The sequence below is a fragment of the Zootoca vivipara genome, chromosome 12 (genome assembly GCF_965207765.1).
Source record: "Zootoca vivipara chromosome 12, rZooViv2.hap1.1, whole genome shotgun sequence".
NCBI classification, from domain to species: Eukaryota; Metazoa; Chordata; class Lepidosauria; order Squamata; family Lacertidae; genus Zootoca; species Zootoca vivipara.
The window spans coordinates 39,273,215-39,299,067 of record NC_142595.1 but is presented as its reverse complement, the minus strand read 5'-3'; the positions used below and the strand labels follow the sequence as shown (position 1 = coordinate 39,299,067).

Genomic DNA, 25,853 nt, shown 5'->3' with positions numbered 1-25,853 from the left:
CCTCAACATCCGAACGACTCGACTTCTGAAGGTTTTGACTTCTGAAGTCGACAAACCTGGAAGTCTTTTCACTGTGCACGCGTTCTGTGCTTGCGCACAAGTGGCACGCGCGGCCAGTGCATGTGCAAAACGGGCGCTTCGACAACCGAAGACTTCGACTTACGAAGAGCGCCACAGAACGGATCGTCTTCGTAAATCGAGGTACCACTGTATTAAAAACATGATAAAACATCAAACATTAAAAACTTCCGTAAACAGGGCTGCCTTCAGATGTCTTCTAAAAGTCAGATAGTTGTTTATTTCCTTGACACCTGATGGGAGTCTATGAAATAGACTCACTCGAATATCCTTCCAGTAACCCCAGTCAGTTCTTATCTTTAGTTCTTAGCTTAGCATTATTATCTTAATATGGGCAGGATGGGGGAGGCTGAGAAACAGTCCACACAGTCGCTTCGTTATATAGAGGCAAGATCTGATCCGGACTTCCCTGTTTCACAGCTCACTATATTCCACCGGCTCTGCACCTTTATGGTTGTGGAGTGAGGCCGGCCTGAAAAGTATCTGGCAGCCTGACAGCTTCAGCAGTAAATATGTACTTTGGTTTTACTGCCCAATGGTTGACTTAGAAAGTCATCTGTGGGCAGGAAACGGAAGAAAGAAATATTCTTTCTTCCAAGCAGCCTTTTCCTTTAAAAAGCACATACACAATTATTAAATTGGTGCTAAAGCATTTATTTGTTTTAAGCAGGAGAGCTTGTTAAATGACTTATAATGTGTGTGTGTGTGTATACTGTACTTAATTTTATTTATACTTTTCAGATATATACATTTTACTGATTTTACAATCATTTTGACATTTAAAAACTTTACTTCCTTCCCCTTCTTTCTGCGGTTCCTTAAATTTATTTTTAATATCTTCTGCATATCCAGATTAACTTACTCATTTATTTATCTTCTTTATATATATACTCTTATGTAGCTGCAGGTTATTACAATAATCCTGCCAGTGTTTTTATCTGTTTACAATTCATCTGTAAATATTCAATAAACCATTTCCATTCTTTTATATATAAAAAAGTTTGTTATCTTGGTTTCTTATTCTTCCGGTAAGTTTCTCCATTTCTGCATATTCTGTAAGTTTTTGTATCAATTCTTCCTTTGCTTGGACTTCTTCTTCTTTCCATTTTTGGGCAAGTAACATTCTTGTTGTATAATGTTTAGAATTGAAGCGTTTTGCATTTGTGTTGCACTGAGAGTGTAGTTTGGTGTAGTGTTAACTGAGAGGGGAAAACACAATGCTAAAATGGTGGCTTCAGTCACTTAAGTAAAGTGTAGAAATTACCCTTTGGTGGCTCTTTCTGATGAAACCAGTTCCTCCAGACCTTGAATAATTTTTGAAGACAATACTACAGCTGTCCGATGCTTTGAAACATGTGTTTCGGGGGGTTGCTCTGCTGTTAGATATATTGAGAAAGTGAGTACACATAAACAGCTTTAGTTAATCATACCCATGGCCTAGCTGAAGTTCTGCCAGAACCATCAGGGCCAGGAGGCATATGTAAGCCAGGGGGAAGGGATAATATTGTTCTGAAGTGCTGGCATTGATTTTATAAAATCATTGTGAAACTTGAAGAGAGACACTCTCTAGGAACTGTTGTGAGTTGACTGCACCCGTTTACATCCCACAAAATCATTGTGGGATGTAAATGGGTGCAGTCAACTCACAACAGTTCCTAGAGTGTCCACATGGAGGAGAGGACCACATGGAGGAACACCTGACCAGGTCAGTTTCCTGTTCCTCCACACATGCAAATGAGATGGGAAAGGTGGCAGATAAATTCACTAGCCAGTAGCCATTTCCCCTCTCTTGGACCACACACTTTGAGCAAGCAACATCTTAGTGAGGAGACTCTCTCTAGGCTTCCAGCCAAGAGAGAGAGGAAATGGAGTCGCAATTCATATAAGTGAACTTCACATGTATATACTACTTTTATCTAAACTAGTCTACCTCTTGAGTTGTGCTGTATCTCAAGAAGCTTGCAAGTAAACCCTTTTTATACTTTTAAAAGAGCACTGTGTCGTGTCTTTTCTTTTAAGAGGGAAAAAGGGAAAATATACCAGGAAATATATATTATTCTAGAGGCTTAGGCAAGCCTGTACGACTGTTTTCTGCTGTGCATTGAAAGGGAATGTTACTCTGCTAAGTTTGGAGCTTGTTAACACAAGCTGGGAGAGGATACATATAATAATATTTCCTCATCCACATTCCTGAACATTCCCACAGATTTTAGTCTTCCCTCCGATTTTGTCCAGAATACATATTCAGAATGCTGCACAGGTTTCAGACACACCCAAAGCCCTTCTAATAAGCTTCTTTTACACCCAGCCCCACTCCTAGAAGAAGACCCTCAGACTCAGCCAATGTTCTCTCTTCCAAGCTCCTTACCTTTCCCAATGAGACGAAAGAGCCATTCTGGCAAGGGCTCACATTCAATGGACTTCAGCACCTCTGACACCACCTCCACAGAATAATCCTCAGCACAGTAGGTAAGCAGCAATTCTGTGAGCTCCCAAACATTTGCTTCCTCCAGCAACCCCTTGGGGATACTGACATAGCCTTCCTTGAAGGGGAACATGCTAAGTTTATCCTTGAATGTCTTCAGATCTGACTCCTTCAAGGTTTTCAGGGTGACCAGCAGGCATAAATGTGTAATCCTTACTGTTGGAATTATTGATGTTAGTAGCAGTATTGAACAGAAAAAAATCCAGCGTTCCTACATTCCCCTTCCCCTTCTCTTCCTGTTGGAAAACCTTGAATAGGTAGCACTAAGTGGGAAAGGGCCATGGATCAGTGGTAGATCTCATGCATACAAAGGATCCCAGGTTCAGTCCCTGGAGTCTCCAGATAGGGCTGGGAAATATTCCTGCCTAAAACCTTGGAATGAGCTGGACGATGTACTGGTCCAATGTACCCTAAGGCAGCTTTTCATCTTTCTATGATTTCCAATGATTCCAGCAATTCAGTCTGACTCAGAAGACAGAAACCACTCCAAGGGGGTTAGGAAGGCCTGAAGACACTCTTAATTTACATGCCTCTTCTTAAATGTTTGCAGGCTTCAAACATGAAGGAAAGAAGACTGCATTCCACAAGGGAAAATCTGAACCATAAGAAATTCATGTAAACTGTTTCTTTGCTGGTCTCTGCATCCTAAGATGAAGATACCGTATTTGCAATTTCTTAAGCACTGGCAATCCAGTTGTTGAAAGCTACTGAGAATTATTGCCATCAGCCAAAAGCTTTCTATAGAAAATAGTGCATGTACTAAAAATATCACTTTTTTGTTATTTATTACTGCACTTTGGGGCTATGCTAATCTAGGAGCAGGGAATCTCAAGCCCTGTGGCCAAATGGGCTCCTCCAGGCCCCTCCTTCAAGCCCTTGGAATGCTTCCCAGGCCACACCCCTCACTGACCCAGCCTGGAAACCCTCCTGGGTTGTCTCTGCCTTCCTGGAATGGGGCCTTGAGCTCTGATCAGGGCTGGTGCACTCATGAGGCAAGGTGAGGAGGCAACTGCCCCAGGTGGCATGATCCACAGGGGCAGCAGGTCGTTATTCCCCACCTTGTTCTTGATGTTCCTTCTCCCCTGGTGGGTAGTGGATGCCATTTTTTTTGTTTCGCCTCAGGCGCTAAACTCTCTTGGGCCAGCCCTAGCTCCGATAATGCTTCTTTCTGATCTAGATGGAGGGCAGAGGGATGTGTGAAAATACTAGCCCACTTTATGCAGGTAACATTGACACCCATCATTCTGCTCACTTTCACTGCTGGTCCTGCCTAACATTGCTGGGAAAATTGCCCCACCCCTGGGCGACTACAGGCATGGGAAGGAGCTGCGTTGTCAGTACAAACAGAACCCCCGAGATATCACTACCGCCAGCCAGATGGATCCACCCCTCTCCGGAGATCCTTACTTAGCCTGATGAAAACAAAGAGAGAGCCCACCGGGGGCTTGTAGTCCATCGCCTGCAGCACCAGCGCCGTCACCTCCACGGCATAAGCCTCACCATAGGAGTGGATTAGCAGATCCCTGAACTGCCGAGCATCGGCTTCCTTCAGCAACCTTTTGGGGATTCTTACGACGCCCTCCTTGACCGGGAATTTGAGCAGTTCGCCCTTGAATTTCTTCCAGTCCTCGTCCCGCAAGTCCAGCAAGGTACCCAGAAGAAGCTGAGCCGCGCAGTGAATCGCCCAAGGCTGCGGCTCCAGAAAGAGCGAGGGACCCGCTTTGGGCAGCCGCGTCGCGGGGAAAATGCTGTCCTCGTCGTCCCGCTTTCTTGGGGGAGCTGTGAAGGAGAGAGCCGGGAGATTGAGGACGATCTTCTTCGCCATCGTGCTCCTTCTCCGCCAGCCCCAGCACAGAAGAAACCACGGCCACCCGAAGACCCAGATCTCGAGACTCTGCCAAGGGAAGTAGGTGCCAACTCGCGGCGCCTGACTCCCCGGGGGAGAAGGCCTTGGCGCGAGGGCAGCGGGAAACCCGCTCCGAGCGCCGCCAGGTCTCTCCCCTCTCCTCGTCGCTTTCTGTTCCCTTTGGCGAGGAAAACTCTCCTTAAAGATCCTTCCCTCCGGCAGCTGCAGGAGACTCGAGGGCGGGGTTTCGCTTCACCTCGGGCTCACCTGCTGCCCAGCTCTGCGCTGCAAGAACTTGGCCCAGAGGTTCCTCGAGGAATAACTCCGAAGCGCAATTCTCCAAAGAGAAGAGAATTCCCCCCCCCTCCCTCTCCCTCTCTCTTTGCGCAGGATCTGAAGCCGGGATCAGCACCCGGACGGTGGGACAGGAAAATGCGTGAGTGTGCGAGAAGAAACTATTCGCCCTTTGCGAATTTAAAGCAACCCCGCCCCCAAAAAGCAACACTGGGAGCTATATTTTGTTAAGGGTGCTGGGAAGCGTCTGAGAGGTAAACCATGGTTCCCTCCCAGGATTCTTATTGGGGGTGGGCTTGAGATGCGTGTCGGCAGCTTCTAGCGCTTTTGTTGTGCCCTCTAACGCTAGGTTTCTTTCCCCTTTGGGGGGATGTTCTTACTAATTCCCGGCCCACAAAGGGCTGGAGGAACTCCTTGACCGAGTCCCCCCCCCGGTAGGTTTTGTGACGCAACAAGTATATATATATTTTTAAACATACAAGCGTATCTCTGTATGTGATTGCAACAGGTAAAATCTTCTCTCTAACCAGATTCAACAGCCACGCGGCTGCACACTCTGTGTTACAATAGGTAATTGGCTCAGTTATTCCAGTAATTAATATTCCATTTCTGCACCCACATCCTGTCCCCTGGCAGGTCTCAGACAAGAATTCAAGACCTCTACATCCTTCCTGAAATAATGTGAGGAGGGGAGAGAGGAGTATCCTCAGCATGCTATAGAGCTGGAGGGCGTTTTGTAGGCCATGTGGCCTGAGGCAGAAAATGCAGCCCTGCAGCATGTTCAGCAGGTGGCTGTCAAGACTCTGCCTGAAGACCTCCAGTGAGGGAGCTCCTCACCCCAGGAATTGGCTCCATGAAACCATAGGATAAATCACCAGATAAAACTTTTCCTGCAGTTTCATGCAAATGCCAAACTGCATAAGCGACCAGGTGATTCTCTGCAGGAACCCACAAGCCCAAAGGTCATATACATATGAATTCATGCCAAACCTTTCTCCACCTTGCTGTCAACAAGGAAGAGATCATGGCCCTGCAGTGCATTATACTGCTTATAATGTTTAATCTTGTTTACAGTAACATGCCTGAAACTCTCATGCATCAGCAAACTTTATTATCTGGATTGGTAGGCATAAAACTAAAGTTCAAAGAACAGGTTCATATCCTCTCATAATGTAGTACAGGGGAAGGCATGAGAAAGCAGGGGATGAGAACCAGAGAAATATATGAAGCTAAGCCTGGCAGGACAGCTTACTCTATGGTCTTAACCCCTTCATGCATTAATTAGTGTCAAGCATGTAAGGGGGTGTATGGGGTATTGGGGAAGGGTAGTATCTCTGGTGGATAACACATCACACTCCTTTGGGGGTAGTTTGCCCACCTTTGGTCCCCACCCTGTGCTCCACACTCATCTGTGTCTCCTTCAAGCTGTCAGCATATGATAGCGGCCATACTCCAGGAAACAGCTTTGTTGTTTAGTCGTTTAGTCGTGTCCGACTCTTCGTGACTCCATGGACCATAGCACGCCAGGCACTCCTGTCTTGCACTGCCTCCCGCAGTTTGGTCAAACTCATGTTCGTAGCTTCGAGAACACTGTCCAACCATCTTGTCCTCTGTCGTCCCCTTCTCCTAGTGCCCTCAATCTTTCCCAACATCAGGGTCTTTTCCAAGGATTCTTCTCTTCTCATGAGGTGGCCAAAGTATTGGAGCCTCAGCTTCACGATCTGTCCTTCCAAGGAGCACTCAGGGCTGATTTCCTTAAGAATGGATAGGTTTGATCTTCTAGCAGTCCATGGGACTCTCAAGAGTCTCCTCCAGCACCATAATTCAAAAGCATCAATTCTTCGACGATCAGCCTTCTTTATGGTCCAGCTCTCACTTCCATACATCACTACTGGGAAAACCATAGCTTTAACTATACGGACCTTTGTTGGCAAAGTGATGTCTCTGCTTTTTAAGATGCTGTCTAGGTTTGTCATTGCTTTTCTCCCAAGAAGCAGGCGTCTTTTAATTTCGTGACTGCTGTCACCATCTGCAGTGATCAAGGAGCCCAAGAAAGTAAAATCTCTCACTGTCTCCATTTCTTCCCCTTCCATTTGCCAGGAGGTGATGGGACCAGTGGCCATGATCTTGGTTTTTTTGATGTTGAGCTTCAGACCATATTTTGCGCTCTCCTCTTTCACCCTCATTAAAAGGTTCTTTAATTCCTCCTCGCTTTCTGCCATCAAGGTTGTGTCATCTGCATATCTGAGGTTGTTGATATTTCTTCCGGCAATCTTAATTCCGGCTTGGGATTCATCTAGTCCAGCCTTTCGCATGATGAATTCTGCATATAAGTTAAATAAGCAGGGAGACAATATACAACCTTGTCGTACTCCTTTCCCAATTTTGAACCAATCAGTTGTTCCATATCCAGTTCTAACTGTAGCTTCTTGCCCTACATAGAGATTTCTCAGGAGACAGATGAGGTGATCAGGCACTCCCATTTCTTTAAGAACTTGCCATAGTTTGCTGTGGTCGACACAGTCAAAGGCTTTTGCATAGTCAATGAAGCAGAAGTAGACGTTTTTCTGGAACTCTCTAGCTTTCTCCATAATCCAGCGCATGTTTGCTATTTGGTCTCTGGTTCCTCTGCCCTTTCGAAATCCAGCTTGCACTTCTGGGAGTTCTCGGTCCACATACTGCCTAAGCCTGCCTTGTAGAATTTTAAGCATAACCTTGCTAGCGTGTGAAATGAGCGCAATTGTGCGGTAGTTGGAGCATTCTTTGGCACTGCCCTTCTTTGGAATTGGGATGTAGACTGATCTTCTCCAATCCTCTGGCCATTGCTGAGTTTTCCAAACTTGCTGGCATATTGGGTGTAGCACCTTAACAGCATCATCTTTTAAAATTTTAAATAGTTCAGCTGGAATATCATCACTTCCACTGGCCTTGTTATTAGCAGTGCTTTCTAAGGCCCATTTGACTTCACTCTCCAAGATGTCTGGCTCAAGGTCAGCAACCACACTACCTGGGGTGTATGAGACCTCCATATCTTTCTGGTATAATTCCTCTGTGTATTCTTGCCACCTCTTCTTGATGTCTTCTGCTTCTGTTAGGTCCATTCCACTTTTGTCCTTGATTATGGTAATCTTTGTACGAAATGTTCCTTTCATATCTCCAATTTTCTTGAACAGATCTCTGGTTTTCCCCATTCTATTGTTTTCCTCTATTTCTTTACATTGCTCATTTAAGAAGACCCTCTTGTCTCTCCTTGCTGTTTTTTGGAAATCTGCATTCAGTTTCCTGTATCTTTCCCTATCTCCCTTGCATTTTGCTTGCCTCCTCTCCTCCGCTATTTGTAAGGCCTCGTTGGATAGCCATTTTGCTTTCTTGCATTTCCTTTTCCTTGGGATGGTTTTCGTTGCTGCCTCCTGTATAATGTTACGAGCCTCCATCCATAGTTCTTCAGGCACTCTGTCCACCAAATCTAAATCCTTAAACCTGTTCCTCACTTCCACTGTGTATTCATAAGGGATTTGATTCAGATTGTATCTTACTGGCCCAGTGGTTTTTCCTACTTTCTTCAGTTTAAGCTGGAATTTTGCTATAAGAAGCTGATGATCTGAGTTACAGTCAGCTCCAGGTCTTGTTTTTGCTGACTGTATAGAGCTTCTCCATCTTTGGCTGCAGAGAATATAATCAATCTGATTTCGATGCTGCCCATTTGGTGATATCCATGTGTAGAGTCGTCTCTTGTGTTGTTGGAAGAGAGTGTTTGTGATGACCAGCTTGTTCTCTTGACAGAATTCTATTAGCCTTTGCCCTGCTTCATTTTGAACTCCAAGGCCAAACTTGCCAGTTGTTCCTTTTATCTCTTGATTCCCTACTTTAGCATTCCAATCCCCTGTAATGAGAAGAACATCCTTCTTTGGTGTCATTTCTAGAAGTTGTTGTAGGTCTTCATAGAATTGGTCAATTTCACTTTCTTCAGCAACGGTAGTTGGTGCATAAACTTGGATTACTGTGATGTTAAAAGGTCTGCCTTGGATTTGTATCGAGATCATTCTGTCATTTTTGAGATTGCATCCCATTACAGCTTTTGCCACTCTTTTGTTGACTATGAGGGCCACTCCATTTCTGCTACAGGATTCTTGCCCACAGTAGTAGATATGATAGTCACCCGAACTGAATTCGCCCATTCCCTTCCATTTTAGTTCACTGATGCCCAGGATGTCGATATTTATTCTTGTCATCTCATTTTTGACCACATCCAGCTTACCTCCACTCATGGTTCTTACATTCCAGGTTCCTATGCAATATTTTTCTTTACAGCATCGAACTTTCCTTTCGCTTCCAGGCATATCCGCAACTGAGCGTCCTTTCGGCTTTGGCCCAGCCGCTTCATCAGCTCTGAATCTACTTGTACTTGTCCTCCGCTCTTCCTCAGTAGCATGTTGGACGCCTTCCGACCTGAGGGGCTCATCTTCCAGCGTCATAACTTTTATATGCCTGTTGTCTTTGTCCATGGAGTTTTCTTGGCAGGGATACTGGAGTGGCTTGCCAGTTCCTTCTCCAGGTGGATCACGTTTAGTCAAAACTCTCCACTATGACCTGTCCATCTTGGGTGGCCCTGCATGGCATAGCTCATAGCTTCTCTGAGTTATTCAAGCCCCTTCGCCACGACAAGGCATTGATCCATGAAGGGGAAACAGCTTTGACTGGCTGGCTAAACCAGATGAGGGTAGCCAATGGGTCTCAAACCCTCAGTGAGTTAGGTACTTCCCCTGCATGTGAAGACAGGTTCTGACAGCTTGAGCGGATGATAGTGGGTCCAATGGTCAAGAAGGCAGTTTTTGCACATGCTAGGAAGGGAAGTGAGGGATAGATTTGGCTTGTAAACCTGGGAAGGTAGCTCATATAGGAAAGGGAAAACTCTGATCCTAAACTCCACTGCCTTGCAAGATATATCCAGGAGAAGAAAAGGCTAAGGAGTAAACACTACACAAATTCAGGAGTCCCTAAAATGGCTGGATGGCACCTTGTATGCCTCCTTCCGGCAACTCCTGTAGCCAAGCTGGTGCCAAACGCATTGCTCTGCTTTCCTTTGCACTGTCAGCATTTTCATTCTCTTCCATTGCTAGATGTGTGATTGTTACATCACATGTCTGTCTTTACATTCCATGCTTGTAAAGTGTGGGAAACGGAAGCTTTTTTTTTTAAAAAAAAGTATTTATTAAAGTTTTTTTTTAAACAAACAACCAAAAACATACAAAAATACAAAATACAAAAAAATAATACAAAACACAAAAAATACAAGATACAAAAAATACAAAAATACAAAAACAAAAATTCTAACCCTTATTTCTAATCTATTGACTTACTCATTCCACCTCCTTCTGCGTTTCTTTACATATCATCCTTAGTAAACTCTAAATCTTATATAAACTCGAATTACTTTAATATTACCTTATTTCTCTCTCTTTTATATCTTATCCTTTTACACTCTATCTATATCTTACCTCTAAATTAAATTATAATTATCTTCTAACAATACTTATTTCACACCATTGTATTATCTACAGCCTCTTTGTATCTCCCTCACTTCCACTGATTCTAATCTATTATACGCTTATTCTTTAAATAATTTTGAATTTCTTCCAATCATCTTCCACTGCTGCTTCACTCCGATCCCGGAGTCTCCCGGTCAACTCAGACAGTTCCATAAATTCTATCAGCTTCTTCTGCCATTCATCCACTGTTGGTAATTCTTCATTCTTCCAATTCTTTGCAAGTAGAATTCTTGCAGCTGTTGTGGCATACAAAAAAAGAAAGAAACATCCTTCCTAGGTATTTCATCTCTCGTTATACCAAGTAAGAAGGCTTCTGGTTTCTTGACAAATGTGTTTTTCAACACTTTTTTCAATTCATTATAAATCTTTTCCCAGAAGTCTCTCACTTGGGGGCACATCCACCACATGTGGAAGAAAGTTCCTTCTTGATTTTTACATTTCCAACATTTATTATCTTGTTTATGATAAATCTTAGCTAACTTTACCAGAGTCACTGGTACACACGGTAAATTTCATATTATACTTCCATAACCTTTCCCAATCCTCCACCATGATGTTATGTCCCACATCATTTGCCCATTTAATCATTACACATTTTGTTTGCTCATCTTTCGTATGCCATTCCAACAATAAATTATACATTTTTGACAAATTCTTACTTTTTGATTCTAACAATTCCGTTTCCAATTTGGACTTTTTCATTTGAAAGCCAACTTTTTAATCCATTTTATACATTTCATTAATTTGATGATATTGTAAACAATCATTTACCTTGCTCTTCAACTCCTCATATGATTTTAACTTCATCTGATCACCTTCCTCAACCAGATTATCATTATATTTCAGCCACTTTGTTGACATATTCAATCTTTTTTGTGTCTTAGCTTCTGCTGGTGATAACCACCTGGGTGTTTTTGGTTCTAACAAATCTTTATACCTGTTCCATACATTATACAAGGATTTTCTAATAACATGACTTTTAAAACCTTTATGGACCTTAACTTTATCATACCATAAATATGCATGCCATCCAAACGCATTATCATGTCCTTCCAGATCAAGTATATCATCATTATCTAACAAAAACCATTCTCTTAGCCAGCAAAAGGCTGCTTCTTCAAAATATAGCTTCAAAACTGGCAGGGAAAAACCTCCTCTTTCTTTAACATCGGTTAAAAGTTTATACTTGATTCTTGGTTTTTTCCCTTGTCAGATAAATTTTGATAATACCTTTTGCCATTCTTTAAAACAACCAACATTATCAACAATAGGTAATGCTTGAAATAGAAATAACATCTTTGGCAATACATTCATTTTTATAACAGAAATACGGCCCATAATGGACAACTTCAAGTTTGACCATCCTTCTAAATTATATTTTATATCTTTCCATAATTTCTCATAATTAATATTTTTTGCAGTCATATTCACCCCCAGGTAATTCACCTTCTTCACAAATGTCAACCCAGTGATATCCTGTATTCTATTGATTTCCTCTGGTGATAGATTTTTACCTAAAACTTTAGTCTTTATTTTATTTAATTTAAATCCTGCCAGCTGTCCGAACTCTTGAATCACTTCCAATGCTCTAATTACACTTGTCTCTGGATCTTGCAAAGGGAAACGGAAGCTTGTCCTATCTCTTCCGTTATATTGTACTTTCTCTCTCTCTCTCTCTCTCTCTCGGCGAAGATGTGAGTGGGACGCCATGATTTCTTTGTCCTGTATATATTAGTTAATAAACTTAGATGCCACACCTCACAACCTCAGCTTCCAGCTTTACTCTGCTGTTTGAGTGTGCACATGTCTTTGGATATGTGTTGCTGCTGCACACCAGGACTGAAGAATTACGATCATCCTGTGCTGCGTCCAGAAGGAAGACGCCTGGAAAGATTTCTCAGTTTGGGGGCTGTGCGTTGCCCCCACCCCCTGGGGTTCCGATATCGGTTATGGGCCCAGATAATCAGTGAGGCTGAGGGTGTGTGTGTTGTCATCTGGGCAGCCCAGTACCTCCATGCACACTGCCCAGGCTTGTACCCTGGGAAGGTCACTACAGTGCTGCTAACACAGTGGTTTGACACCCGGAGGTGCACTCCATTGTCTCTTGGGACAGATGGATGCCAACAACAACAATGCATGTCAGTTATATGAGGCTGATTTATCCCACAGATTTAGCCTACCAAGACCCAGGAAGTGGCCTGCCAAATTCCTTAGCTCCTACCCTGAGCGCCCCAGGGTTTATTTCAGTTACAGTCCAATAATAGTTTCATTAGAACAATGCCAAATTACTTTTTAAATGCTTTTTAAAAATTAGATAATAATTTTTATTATATCAAGTAGATAAATAGGTACTGTGGCAGTGGGAAGGCAAATGGCATTTCTGTGCACTCTGATTTCCGTCATGGTCCTCCAGGCGCCAGTAGCGGTTTAGTCATGCTGGCCACATGACCTGGGAAGCTGTGTGTGGACAAATGCTGGCTCCCTCGGCCTGAAAAGTGAGATGAGCGCCACACCCCAAAGTCTCCTTTGACTAAACTTACCAGTCCTTTACCTTTGACCTCACCCTGGTATAAGGCTTTCCACCCCCACAGGCCCCATGAAGAAATTATCGGAATCAATCTCCCTCCACTCACAGGGTGACATGGGGCTGGGGCAGGTGACACTCCATTTGCCCTACCTCACAGTGAATTCCACAAGCTGGGGCTCTTTCTTTCTCACCCAGTGAGGCTGAGGAACCTCTTTGCCTCATCCCTGCAGTTGATAGCTCTGAGGACATCAGCCGTCACCTGCACTGCACAGCATAATCCTCCATGTAGAAACTCAGGAGGAGTTGGCTCAGGTCCATAACATCTGCCTTCTTCAGCTGCCCCAGGGGAATGTTGTCGTGGGCCTCACTGACAGGGAACTCATGGAGCTTGAGCTTGAATTTCTTGACTTCGTCCTCACCCAAGTTCTCTAGAGTAGACACCAGGCAGTCTCTGATGCTCCCCACCGTCGCTCTGCATTATAACCCCAGAGGCAGGGGAAAGCAGGCACAAAACAAAAGAAGCTCAGCAAAGGGACCCGGGAAGGACTCATGTTTTATTATGTTTTTTATATGCTGGAAGCCACTCAGAGTGACTGGGGAAACCCAGTCAAATGGGCGAGATTGCAGCTTTATGTGCTTGGCCTGGGTGGGATCCCATTGAGCCCATGCAAGAGTTTCCCAGAACTCAGTAAGCAATGCGGAAAGCAAAAAAGTGCTTTCTGTGCCAGGAAAGAGTTTTTAAGCTCTTCACCTTGCTTACTGGGCTCTGGGAGAATCTCACATGGGCTCTGGTGGCTCTCATGAGAGAGATCAAACACCGGCTCAAAGCAAACCAGCTGAAGTCTACAGTGCATCAAGATGCGAATGACTGAGAAGGAGGAACTATGAGTAATGTGCACTAAGCTTTTTCAGCTAGCCTTAAGTAACTCTCTGTAACTATTATTTAAAGATATAGTAACCTCATTAAGGCAAATGTAAATAAGTCTTAAATAAACAGTAACATACCTCCAGAATGGGGATGTCGCGGAGTTTGCGCTTGAACCTCTGCAGATCCTCCTCCCACAAACACCACAGGATCCAGCGCAGGCTGCGGGGGATTAAGAAGCCCTCCCAAGGCTGCTGGGGTCCGAAGAAGCGCGGGGCAGCCGAGATCCTCAGCTGCCTCAAGGGCATCTTACCAGTGCTGCCGAAGACCTTCGCCTTCAGGAGGGAATCGACGGCGGACCACATCGTCTCCAGCACCAAGGCCAGCAACCGCCCCATCATTCTGCAGCCACCCCAGCCTCCCTCCCTCGCTGCTGCCCTTAATTCTATTTGCAGTTATGGCATTGAGGCTGTTTTTACTGACAATTGTTTAGGGTCTTCAGGAGAAGCTTTCCCCTGGGGATTCCGTGTAATGGAAGCTTTTGCAGTCTTTTGCAGCTTAGTTTAGTTTTTCAATATAAATGTAGAAATTAAGAAGGGAAACTCTAGTGATGCTGTAAACAAGAACTGTAGCCTCCTCCACTCAGGAAACTCTTGAGAACAGCACCCATCCAGCCTCTTTCTGGCTTCATACCCTGGGGTCTAACACAGTATAGAGAACCAGCTGATGTTTGCTGTACAAGCATTTCCCAGTGGAACATAAATTCAGATGGTGGAGGTCCATTGCAATCCATCCCTAGGCATCTTTGCAAGAAGAGCTTTGCTCTTGATGCTGAGTGAGTTTCTTTAACCAAACCTGCATATCAGCAGTGAAGGGGAGGAACACCCAGGGGGAGTTAATTCTCTCTCAACCCATCTCAAAGCCATTGTAAAGGGTTTGGTTTTTCTCTGTGAAATATTCTCAACCCTTCTAGCAAAAACAAAAAAGGACTTTTGCAAATACCACACAGTAGAGGAAGGAAGAAGCCTTTGAGCCGAGATGGGAAGCACACTTGGTCGTAAATAGAAATAAAAAAATTGGGGGGGGGAGCAGAAACCTCGTAGAATAGGGACAGTCAAAGGGAATGAATCTTTATTATGTACAGTAATTCAGCATGAGCTGGCTGAGGTACACAGTCTCTGCCACTTTCTTCAGACACCCTCAGGGGATGTTCTTGGTGGAGTTTGAACTTGAACTTCCTGAGTTCGCTCTCAGGCAAGTTCTCCAGCCTGGACAGCAGGCAGTCATGGACAGTCCTCATCTTTGCTCTGCTCTGAGAGGGAGGTCTGCTGCCAGTCTCCACATCTCAGATTGCAGTGGAAGGTGGGGGAGTGGTGTGGCCAGAGATGGCCCTAAAGCTTCTCAAATGGGGACTTTGTTTTCCAGTCTTAAGACTGAAGAACCCACATTGAAGATCAGAAATAAAGCCTGACTCCTTGCTCATTAAAAGGAAAAGGCAGCATCTAGTGGTGTAGCATGGTTTGCTGGCACCCAGGGTGGGTCACATTTTGTGTCCCATCCCAGGTGGACTGGGTGGTTGGGGTGGGGGTGCTCACAGTGTGGGAATGTTCAGGGGTGTGGATGAGGAGATATTGTCTAATATTTCCTATCCTAACTTGTGTTAACAAGTTTCCAAATTAGCAGTTTCACATTCCCATTTAAACACAGCGAAATGTGGCAATCAAGATTGCTAGAACTTCTGAAACAATATATATTCCTGGTATAATTCCCCTTTAGCCCTCTTAAAAGAAAAGACACAACACAGTGCTCTTTAAAAGTATGAAAAAGAGTTTACTCACAGCTTTCATCCTGAGTCACAGCACAATCTCAGAAAGGCAGTACTAGCTTAGATAAATGTATTTACATGTGGAGTCTATGCCATATGGGCCATAGATCTTTTGTGCTCTCTGAACATCCCTCACTAAAGAAGTAAACTTTTTCCAGCAGGGGGCCAGTCCACTGTCCCTCAGACCATGTGGGGGACCGGACTATATTTAAAAATAAATAAATGACGAATTTCTATGCCCCCCACAAATAACCCAGAGATACATTTTAAATAAAAGGACACATTCTACTCATGTAAAAACACCAGGCAGGCCCCACAAATAACCCAGAGATGCATTTTAACTCAGGTAAAAACATGCTGATTCCCAGACCATCCGCGGGCCGGATTGAGAAGGTGATTGGGCCGCATCTGGCCCCTGGGCCTTAGTTTGGGAACCCCTGCTAAAGATGCTGCTTCTTTGAAAGACAATCACAAAGAGAAAGATGGAGGCTCCTCCCTGGCCTTATATTACCTGAAGTCAGGTGAGGTCATACCCATCTGATGTTACATGCAAGAGGAAGTCTGCCCTAGGTCGAAAACAGGAAGTGTTATGTTGACCTGGTCCCCTCATATGGTCACTCTAGGAAATGTTGTGACTTGACTGCCCATGAGTAATATATCCCACACACAGTGCCCATGCAGAAGGTGAACAGAGCCCCTGAGGAGAATGAGGTGATGGCAGAGCATTGCACACCCCCAGCCACCAGTGTCCACTCCCAAAGACATCTGCTTCAACGAAGCTGAAGACCCTGACAAGGGGGGAGAGAAATAGCGAGCAGGGGAGCTAGAGCTCCATGTGAGAGTGCCTCTCAGTCTATTGCAAAACTTCAAAGAGAGGTGGGGATGGGAACAGTATCTGGGCAACTGCCTAAAGGAGCAAAGGGGTGGGACTTCATACTTGACGGATGGGATGTGCCAAATTTGATAGAGAGCAGCCTCCTCCAATCACGTCCAGATTTTATATCAAAGGAATGTTAGAAGGTATGCATAGTGAGTGCTTGGGAGAAGACATGGTATGGCTTTGTCTGCAGGAGTCCCCTAGCAATAAGGAGGTGGATTTCTGGTGCCCTGAAAGGGTCTTGCCTTCTGTCTTCCCTTGAGGCCTCATCGCCCTTCCAGGTCTTCCACGAGGTGTGGGATTTTGGCCTTCAGTGCCTCATACAGCATATTCTTGCACCGGCGGTCCCAGCTTGGCACAAGCCTGTAGAGCTCTCGCATCTTCTCTGGGTTAGTTTCCTTGGCAATGATTTTTTGGTATTGCTCCTCACTGAGGATGCAGCCATACAATCTATCCAGCACTGGTTCCACTGGGGTGGTCCGTTGGATTAGGGCCTCCCTGTGCCGCTCGATGAAGTGCACGCTGGAAGAGTTTTGAAGTGGCAGCCCTGCTAGGAAAGAGTGAAACAACGGAAATCTTGCTACACATTCACATTGCAGGCTTAAGACTGGTTGCCCAACTCATTCCCTCCTTCCCCACGCCCTGGGAATTGTAGTTCCATGAGGGAAGGGATTGCTAACAGAGTATTCCTAGTAGGCCATCTGCCTACAATTCCCAGAATTCTTTGGGCAAAGCAATAACTGTTGAGGAAGTATAAAACTGAAATACAGTAAGTGAGAGCAGTTGCAAGGGAGCCAAGGCTGGGGCTTACCCTACTATTAGGGAGAGTGGGGCAGCATCATAATTTGGGGTATCATGAAACAACAATTGTCCAACAGTTAATTCCTTACTGTTTCACATAGTATTATATTGAGCGTTATCTTTTATTGCTTTAAAGCCCAGAAATTGATAGCTCCTACATTGCAGTGGGTTGGACTAGATGAGACTTCGAATCACTCCAAACTCTACAATTCTATGCTTCTATTATTGTTGCTATAATTACTGAACCCAGTTTTCTCCCACATGGAGAGAGAGAGACCATTTCACTCACTATCCAAAAGCCATGAAAACTTTACCCATGAGGTCTTTGTCCTTGGAAGAAGACAAGCCTAAGGGGACGTTGTCCTACAGATTTATGTATTATGCTTACAGTATCACTTCATAACAAATGACAATAAAAGCAAGTAACAGTTAATATTTAAAAGAACTGACACGCAGTTTAAAATTGATAAGTTCACACTGTAAAACTTAGAGTGAGGAGATCAAGGTCAGCAAAAGCAGTTCTGCTGCTGTTTCATCTGCCCTCTGTGCTGCTATTGGGAGGAAAGTGGGATACAAATACAAGGGAAATTAAAACCTGCTGACCTTGTGGTGGGTATAGAATATGAGAATCCAGCTCCCCTGAAATTAACTCTCCTGAAATAGAATAAGAAAGAGGCAGTCAAAGAGGGTATGCGACTAGAGGTCATTTTCCATCCTGCCCTCAACCTTGAACAAAACTCACTTCGTTTCAGATGTGCCTCCCAAACAATTTCATTTGTGCCCTTCTTCATTAGGTAGAAGTTGAACTTGTCTTGCATTTGCTCAGCAGACAGTTCTAGGTACTGCTGCAGTTTCTCTGCATCCAGGTATTGAAACTTCAGTTCCTTTGGGAAAGAATGAAACCTCTGTAGCTGTGAATCTGACTTAGCCCAACCCCCCTTTCAAGGGAGTCAAATTAAAGGGTGAAGGAGGGATCCTAGCAGAATTTCTCCCATTCTCAGGCTTCACAGTTTGACTCTCCCCCAGTAAAACCTTTCATCATATTTGTTTCACCTTAGGATAGACTGTGACATTCTTTGGAGCCTTCAAAGAGACCTGAGAGCCAATCGTCAGAGGTTTCAGGGTCCCAGGGGGTTTCTCTATTCTCCTTGAATTTACTTCATGCTGATTGACTGCCTGGGAAAAGCAAATTAATTCACTTTTCAGATATGCAAAGAGGAAGCCAAACTTCTTGAAGACTCGATCCCTACAACCTTCTTGGCACCGTAACACCAGCAAAGGCAGGAATGGGGAACCTGATGCCCTCCAGATGTTGTTGGCCTCAAATCAACCCCAACCAGCTTGGGTCAGGGATGATGGATGCTGTAGTCCAAGAGCATCGGCAGATACACAGATTCCATATCTGCAGTTTAAAGAAAATTAAACCACTATGGCACTAGAAACTACACATGGGGAACTCAAGCCAGGGAATTTTGGACTAGGTAGCCTGAACTATGAAGTAGCTGAGAGGTAGCATCAATCTTGGATCCACCTGCATCTTCTCTTGATGAGACCATGCAGGAAACCACAGAAGTCATGAAACTTCCAAGATTTGAATGAAAAGTAACTAGACATTTTATGAAAAAGTTCATATTGAGAAGGTAATATAATAGTGTGCTTTATCTTCCATGTACCAACACTGCAAATCAGAAAGAATGTTTTCCTCAAGACTTCTAATAGACAGCTCATAACTATCAAGCTGATTCCTTAATGAACAAAGCTGAATCAATCTGCTCATCAATAAATATGTTTACTCTGAAGGAAGCCTTACTTATTTCAGTGAAGACTTCCAAGAGAATGTGCTTATAATTTTGTTTTCACAAGTCAGTGACAACAATGTTTATTTGACAATCAGACAGGACACTTGGTCTCTAACAAGCAGGCTGCCTAACAAAGGAAAAGGGTGTATTTCAATATTGCAAACTTCACTTTAAAACAACAAGCTAAGTCATCCGGTGGAGGGCAACTGCTAATCTTCTCTCTAGTAGCATGTTGACATTGGCTAGACGTTTGGTAAAACAGATCAAGTCCAACAAAGATAAGTACAGTTCATGCACCCTGATGTTTAATTTTGCATAGCTAGTCTGTTGGAGTTAGAACAATCAAGCAAATGATCCAGGTAATCTGCAATACCAATCAAAGTTGGAGATTCCAAGCTACCTTTACTATAGAAGAGTCATTGGGAAGGAGGTACAGGTGAAATGTTGGCGTTTCCAGCTGAAGCCTATGATAGAGCAGTACGACAGTGTTGATCTTTTGCTTAAACCACTTTTTGAAAATGACTCCGAGGGAAGAGAACTTGGGGTTTTCCAGCACAGCATGATGAGGTTCCACTCGGTCTGGTTTCTCCAGCCTCATCTTCCCTTCAACACAATGTGCAATGTAGACATGGGAACTGTCTTCACCTGAAAAGACAAGCAGGTTAGCAGCGGGAAAGTGACAAAAATCAGCATCACTTAACCCATAGCTGCCAAGTTATCCCTTTTTTACAGGGATTTTCCCTTATGCTGAATAGGCTTCCTCGCGAGAAAAGCGAAAACTTGGCAGCTATGACTTAACCCCTCCCTATTTCATGCAAGTACCGGTATTTATGTTCTCATTGTAATTTAAGAGGTTTATAACATTGTTTCACGGGACCATATGCTCACAGGGCAGATTACAACAGAATACAAATCACAGAAAATAATAAAATAGCACAGGTGGATCATTTTGCAAAATTGAAACAAATTACTGTACAAAAGACTGGTAAACCAGCACTATGGATTCCTAGAACCCACACCGCAGGCCCCATAGCATTCTGGAAAGGTCAATGGAAGTTATTCCTGTTTAAGATTCCTCCTACCATTATGGTTACAGTGCTGGGAACTTTCCCCCTGCCATACCTTCAAGATACAAGGAGTGAGGGATATGAATGGCTGCCACAGCTTCTACTGCATCTACTTTAATGTTGAGCAGAGGGCCAGCGACCTGCCACTCCTCAGTGGTCTGTTCTTCCAGGTGCTTAGGCCATGAATCAAAGTAATATGTTACGCTCACAGCTTCTTTCACGTCACATATGAGATCCGTATTACCGCAATGGAAGGAGCCAGCCTCAGGGGAACACACTCTGAATGGCACAAATGGAAAGATGAAAGGGGAATCAGGTTGAACATGAATTGGGATAACTTCCTCCACTGGTCTAATTGAAATTTTTGCAGGAGATGCTTCACACTCTGAGTTAAGGAGGTGAAACATTGATAGAATCACTCACCTGTATGCTTCATTGCCCATTTCCGAGTCCCAAACCACCTCTGGTTTTATTTTTTCTGGAAGACCCTATAATGAAACGGTCATCATTTATGTGGATGCCACAATGTGGATCCCATCTGAAAATGAGGCATTCTTGTCTGTTTCTAACACTCCTGTGACCACACCAAGGAGCAGTGCTTGAGCTCAAAGCCACAGCTACGCACTGCTACAGCTTCTTCTTCACCTGCTGTGCTCTGTATTCATTTTGGCCATAGTGGACTAACCTGGACTGATTCCTGAAGTACAGTGTGTTAGTAAACTGCTGATAATAGCATTATTTAAAACATGTATGTTTAATACAACATTTTTCCTCCTCATTGTAAGATCTCATTATACTGAAAGGTATTCAATAATATTTATCATCCAGATAAGTAGGGATAACAGGGAAGCACTATCCTGGAATTTAGAAAGCATCCATGCATGTAACCAGGAGTCAAGATGCACTTAGAGAATTATTTTCTGGAGACGTGTGTCCACACAGTGGCATCTGAAGATGCCTAACATGAGTTGAATGCTTGTTAATAAAAAATGTTTAAAGCACTGAAAAATATGGGTGGATAACAGATGGATGGATCACTCCCCTTCATGGATCACTGCCTTGTCGTGGCGAAGGGGCTTAAATAACTTAGAGAAGTTATGTTTTGACCAAACGTGATCCACCTGGAGAAGGAATTGGCAAGCCACTCCAGTATCCCTGCCAAGAAAACTCTATGGACAAAGACAACAGGCATATAAAAGTTATGACGCTGGAAGATGAGCCCCTCAGGTCAGAAGGCGTCCAACATGCTACTGAGGAAGAGCGGAGGACAAGTACAAGTAGATTCAGCGCTGATGAAGCGGCTGGGACAAAGCCGAAAGGTCGCTCAGTTGCGGATATGCCTGGAAGCGAAAGGAAAGTCCGATGCTGTAAAGAAAAATATTGCATAGGAACCTGGAATGTAAGAACCATGGATAATGGTAAGCTGGGTGTGGTGAAAAAAGAGATGGCAAGAATAAATATTGACATCCTGGGCATCAGTGAACTAAAATGGAAGGGAATGGGTGAATTCAGTTCGGGTGACTATCATATCTACTACTGTGGGCAAGAATCCCGTAGAAGAAATGGAGTGGCCCTCATAGTCAACAAAAGAGTGGCAAAAGCTGTAATGGGATGCAATCTCAAAAATGACAGGATGATCTCGATACGAATCCAAGGAAGACCTTTTAACATCACAGTAATCAAAGTTTTGCACCAACTACCGGTGCTGAAGAAAGTGAAATTGACCAGTTCTATGAAGACTTACAACACCTTCTAGAAATTACACCAAAGAAGGATGTTATTCTCATTACAGGGGATTGGAATGCTAAAGTAGGGAATCAAGAGATAAAAGGAACAACTGGCAAGTTTGGCCTTGGAGTTCAAAATGAAGCAGGGCAAAGGCTAATAGAGTTCTGTCAAGAGAACAAGCTGGTCATCACAAACACTCTTTTCCAACAACACAAGAGACGACTCTACACATGGATATCACCAAATGGGCAGCATCAAAATCAGATTGATTATATTCTCTGCAGCCAAAGATGGAGAAGCTCTATACAGTCAGCAAAAACAAGACCTGGAACTGACTGTAACTCAGATCATCAGCTTCTTATAGCAAAATTCCAGCTTAAACTGAAGAAAGTAGGAAAAACCACTGGGCCAGTAAGATACAATCTAAATCAAATCCCTTATGAATACACAGTGGAAGTGAGGAACAGGTTTAAGGATTTAGATTTGGTGGACAGAATGCCTGAAGAACTATGGATGGAGGCTCGTAACATTATACAGGAGGCAGCAACGACAACCATCCCAAGGAAAAGGAAATGCAAGAAAGCAAAATGGCTGTCCAACGAGGCCTTACAAATAGCGGAGGAGAGGAGGCAAGCAAAATGCAAGGGAGATAGGGAAAGATACAGGAAACTGAATGCAGATTTCCAAAAAAACAGCAAGGAGAGACAAGAGGGTCTTCTTAAATGAGCAATGCAAAGAAATAGAGGAAAACAATAGAATGGGGAAAACCAGAGATCTGTTCAAGAAAATTGGAGATATGAAAGGAACATTTCATACAAAGATTACCATAATCAAGGACAAAAGTGGTAAGGACCTAACAGAAGCAGAAGACATCAAGAAGAGGTGGCAAGAATACACAGAGGAATTATACCAGAAAGATATGGAGGTCTCATACACCTCAGGTAGTGTGGTTGCTGACCTTGAGCCAGACATCTTGGAGAGTGAAGTCAAATGGGCCTTAGAAAGCATTGCTAATAACAAGGCCAGTGGAAGTGATGATATTCCAGCTGAACTATTTAAAATTTTAAAAGATGATGCTGTTAAGGTGCTACACCCAATATGCCAGCAAGTTTGGAAAACTCAGCAATGGCCAGAGGATTGGAGAAGATCACTCTACATCCCAATCCCAAAGAAGGGCAGTGCCAAAGAATGCTCCAACTACCGCACAATTGCGCTCATTTCACACGCTAGCAAGGTTATGCTTAAAATTCTACAAGGCAGGCTTAGGCAGTATGTGGACCAAGAACTCCCAGAAGTACAAGATGGATTTCGAAGGGGCAGAGGAACCAGAGACCAAATAGCAAACATGCGCTGGATTATGGAGAAAGCTAGAGAGTTCCAAAAAAAGTCTACTTCTGCTTCATTGACTATGCAAAAGCCTTTGACTGTGTTGACCACAGCAAACTATGGCAAGTTCTTAAAGAAATGGGAGTGCCTGATCACCTCATCTGTCTCCTGAGAAATCTCTATGTGGGACAAGAAGCTACAGTTAGAACTGGATATGGAACAACTGATTGGTTCAAAATTGGGAAAGGAGTACGACAAGGTTGTATATTGTCTCCCTGCTTATTTAACTTATATGCAGAATTCATCATGCGAAAGGCTGGACTAGATGAATCCCAAGCAGGAATTAAGATTGCCAGAAGAAATATCAACAACCTCAGATATGCAGATGACACAACCTTGATGGCAAAAAGCGAGGAGGAATTAAAGAACCTTTTAATGAGGGTGAAAGAGGAGAGCGCAAAATATGGTCTGAAGCTCAACATCAAAAAAAACCAAGATCATGGCCACTGGTCCCATCACCTCCTGGGAAATAGAAGGGGAAGAAATGGAGGCAGTGAGAGATTTTACTTTCTTGGGCTCCTTGATCACTGCAGATGGTGACAGCAGTCACGAAATTAAAAGACGCCTGCTTCTTGGGAGAAAAGCAATGACAAACCTAGACAGCATCTTAAAAAGCAGAGACATCACCTTGCCAACAAAGGTCCGTATAGTTAAAGCTATGGTTTTCCCAGTAGTGATGTATGGAAGTGAGAGCTGGACCATAAAGAAGGCTGATCGCCGAAGAATTGATGCTTTTGAATTATGGTGCTGGAGGAGACTCTTGAGAGTCCCATGGACTGCAAGAAGATCAAACCTATCCATTCTTAAGGAAATCAGCCCTGAGTGCTCCCTGGAAGGACAGATCGTGAAGCTGAGGCTCCAATACTTTGGCCACCTCATGAGAAGAGAAGAATCTTTGGAAAAGACCTTGATGTTGGGAAAGATGGAGGGCACTAGGAGAAGGGGACGACAGAGGACGAGATGGTTGGACAGTGTTCTCGAAGCTACGAACATGAGTTTGACCAAACTGTGGGAGGCAGTGGAAGACAGGAGTGCCTGGCGTGCTATGGTCCATGGGGTCACGAAGAGTCGGACACGACTAAATGACTAAACAACAACAACAACAGATGGATGATTACATCAAATGCGGCCCTTTAAAACAGATCAAGAAGATTCCACACTAAACTGGAATCACAGCATTACAATTGTGCAAATTGCAATGATCTTTTTAGATGGAAAGCATTTAGCACTGGAACATATGGGAGGCTTTGAAATTTGACGTCAACTGCAGTGCCTGTAAAATAAGAGCAAGGCAAGATGATTCCCGACTAAATGGAAGAACCGTGTGATAAGTGTGCATTGCAGTAGCACTCACCATGAGTTATTAGCACAAGGTGGACCTGGTTAGATGCAGCCTTATTTCCTTCTACCAGGCAATAGCAAATATGTAAATGTACTTTATTACAATTGTTAATTTTATGTCTATTTTTATTTCATTCAAAAAATCATTTTTCATCATCATAATTAAATACCATCATCTCTGATTTGAACCAATTAATTTGCAACCCTGTTATTTCTCCATTCCCCCCCAAATGTTCCTCTATTAACTTTCCAACGGATTTTTGATTGTTAGCAAGGTGTCATCTGCAAATAAGCCTATTTTCCCTTTCCCTTTATTGCTTATTCCTTTTATATTTCCATCTTCTCTAATTACATTGGCCAGAGTTTCAATGACCAATACAAATAAAATTGGGGAAAGGGGGCATCCTTGTCTTGCCCTGAGCTATTGTTCTGTTATATCATCATTCACTACGGCATATGCCTTGTTCCTCAAATATAATTGATTTATTAATCCCTTATATCGTTCTCCAAATCCTAAGCTTTCTATAATCATTTTTAACACTTGCCATTCTACACAGTCAAATGTCTTAAAAATATCCAATGCCCCTATACCAGCTTTCAATTTATTTCTTCTTGTTATATCTATTTTATTCCACACACATCCTATTAAACTATACATCTGTCTTCCTGCTACAAAGCCACATTGGTTTTTATTTATATATTTATACATAGAATTATTCATCCTTTTTGCCATTATTGCAGTCAAAATTTTAGCATCTTTATTTATTAGGGAAACTGGCCAATACAATCCTGGGTCCTTCAAATCTTTTCCTGGTTTTGGAACTAAGATAATTATTTATTGTTCCCATGGTGGAGGGATCCTCTCACCCTCTATTGCTGAATTATATAATACTTTTAATTTAGGAATGAATATATGGTCTGGGACCATGTGTTCAGCCACTTACCTCACAGGGACACAGGTTACACACAACACTTTCCCCATAATCTGCTGGGTTTCCTATCTTGGTTTTTCTTCCTTCCTCCGCAAATAGGGGGGATTCTGACTGTACCACTGAGCAGGAAGAAGCCTGGACCAATTTTTTACCCAAGCCTGTAAAATATAATTCTTTACCTGATATGGATGTTTCCTTTCTACTTGTTCCAGGAACCAACAACAAGCTGCCTCCCCCCTTTCTTGGATCATATTCAGCAATTTTTTACTTTTCTCCTTGGAGTCTTCCTCTGCTTTCCGCAAGTCCCAGTATTCTTTCCGTGTGATAATAAAGCCATAGCATGATACACGTAAAAAGAATTCTAGGTCCTTTTCAATAATTTCAAGGAATTTTTTTCTTCCCTTGCAGACCATCTCATCACCAGTCACAGCGACTCCTTCTAGTGCCCTGTGG

The 25,853-nt window shown here is 43.4% G+C and overlaps 1 protein-coding gene across 7 annotated transcripts in view; it reads right to left on the bottom strand.

Annotated features, from left to right (window-relative positions):
* The window catches only part of LOC118095528 (uncharacterized), a 48,919-nt gene that overhangs the window by 16,620 nt on the left and 6,446 nt on the right, over positions 1-25,853 (bottom strand). The window contains exons 3-5 of one of the 7 annotated variants that reach the window (XM_088655437.1): positions 25,580-25,847; positions 20,437-20,501; positions 20,069-20,292 (exon numbers count right to left, since the gene is read on the bottom strand). In XM_088655437.1, coding sequence (XP_088511563.1) covers positions 20,069-20,292; positions 20,437-20,501; positions 25,580-25,847 — 557 coding nt within the window. The other 6 variants (XM_088655435.1, XM_088655434.1, XM_088655436.1 and 3 more) reach the window with 6 other exon arrangements.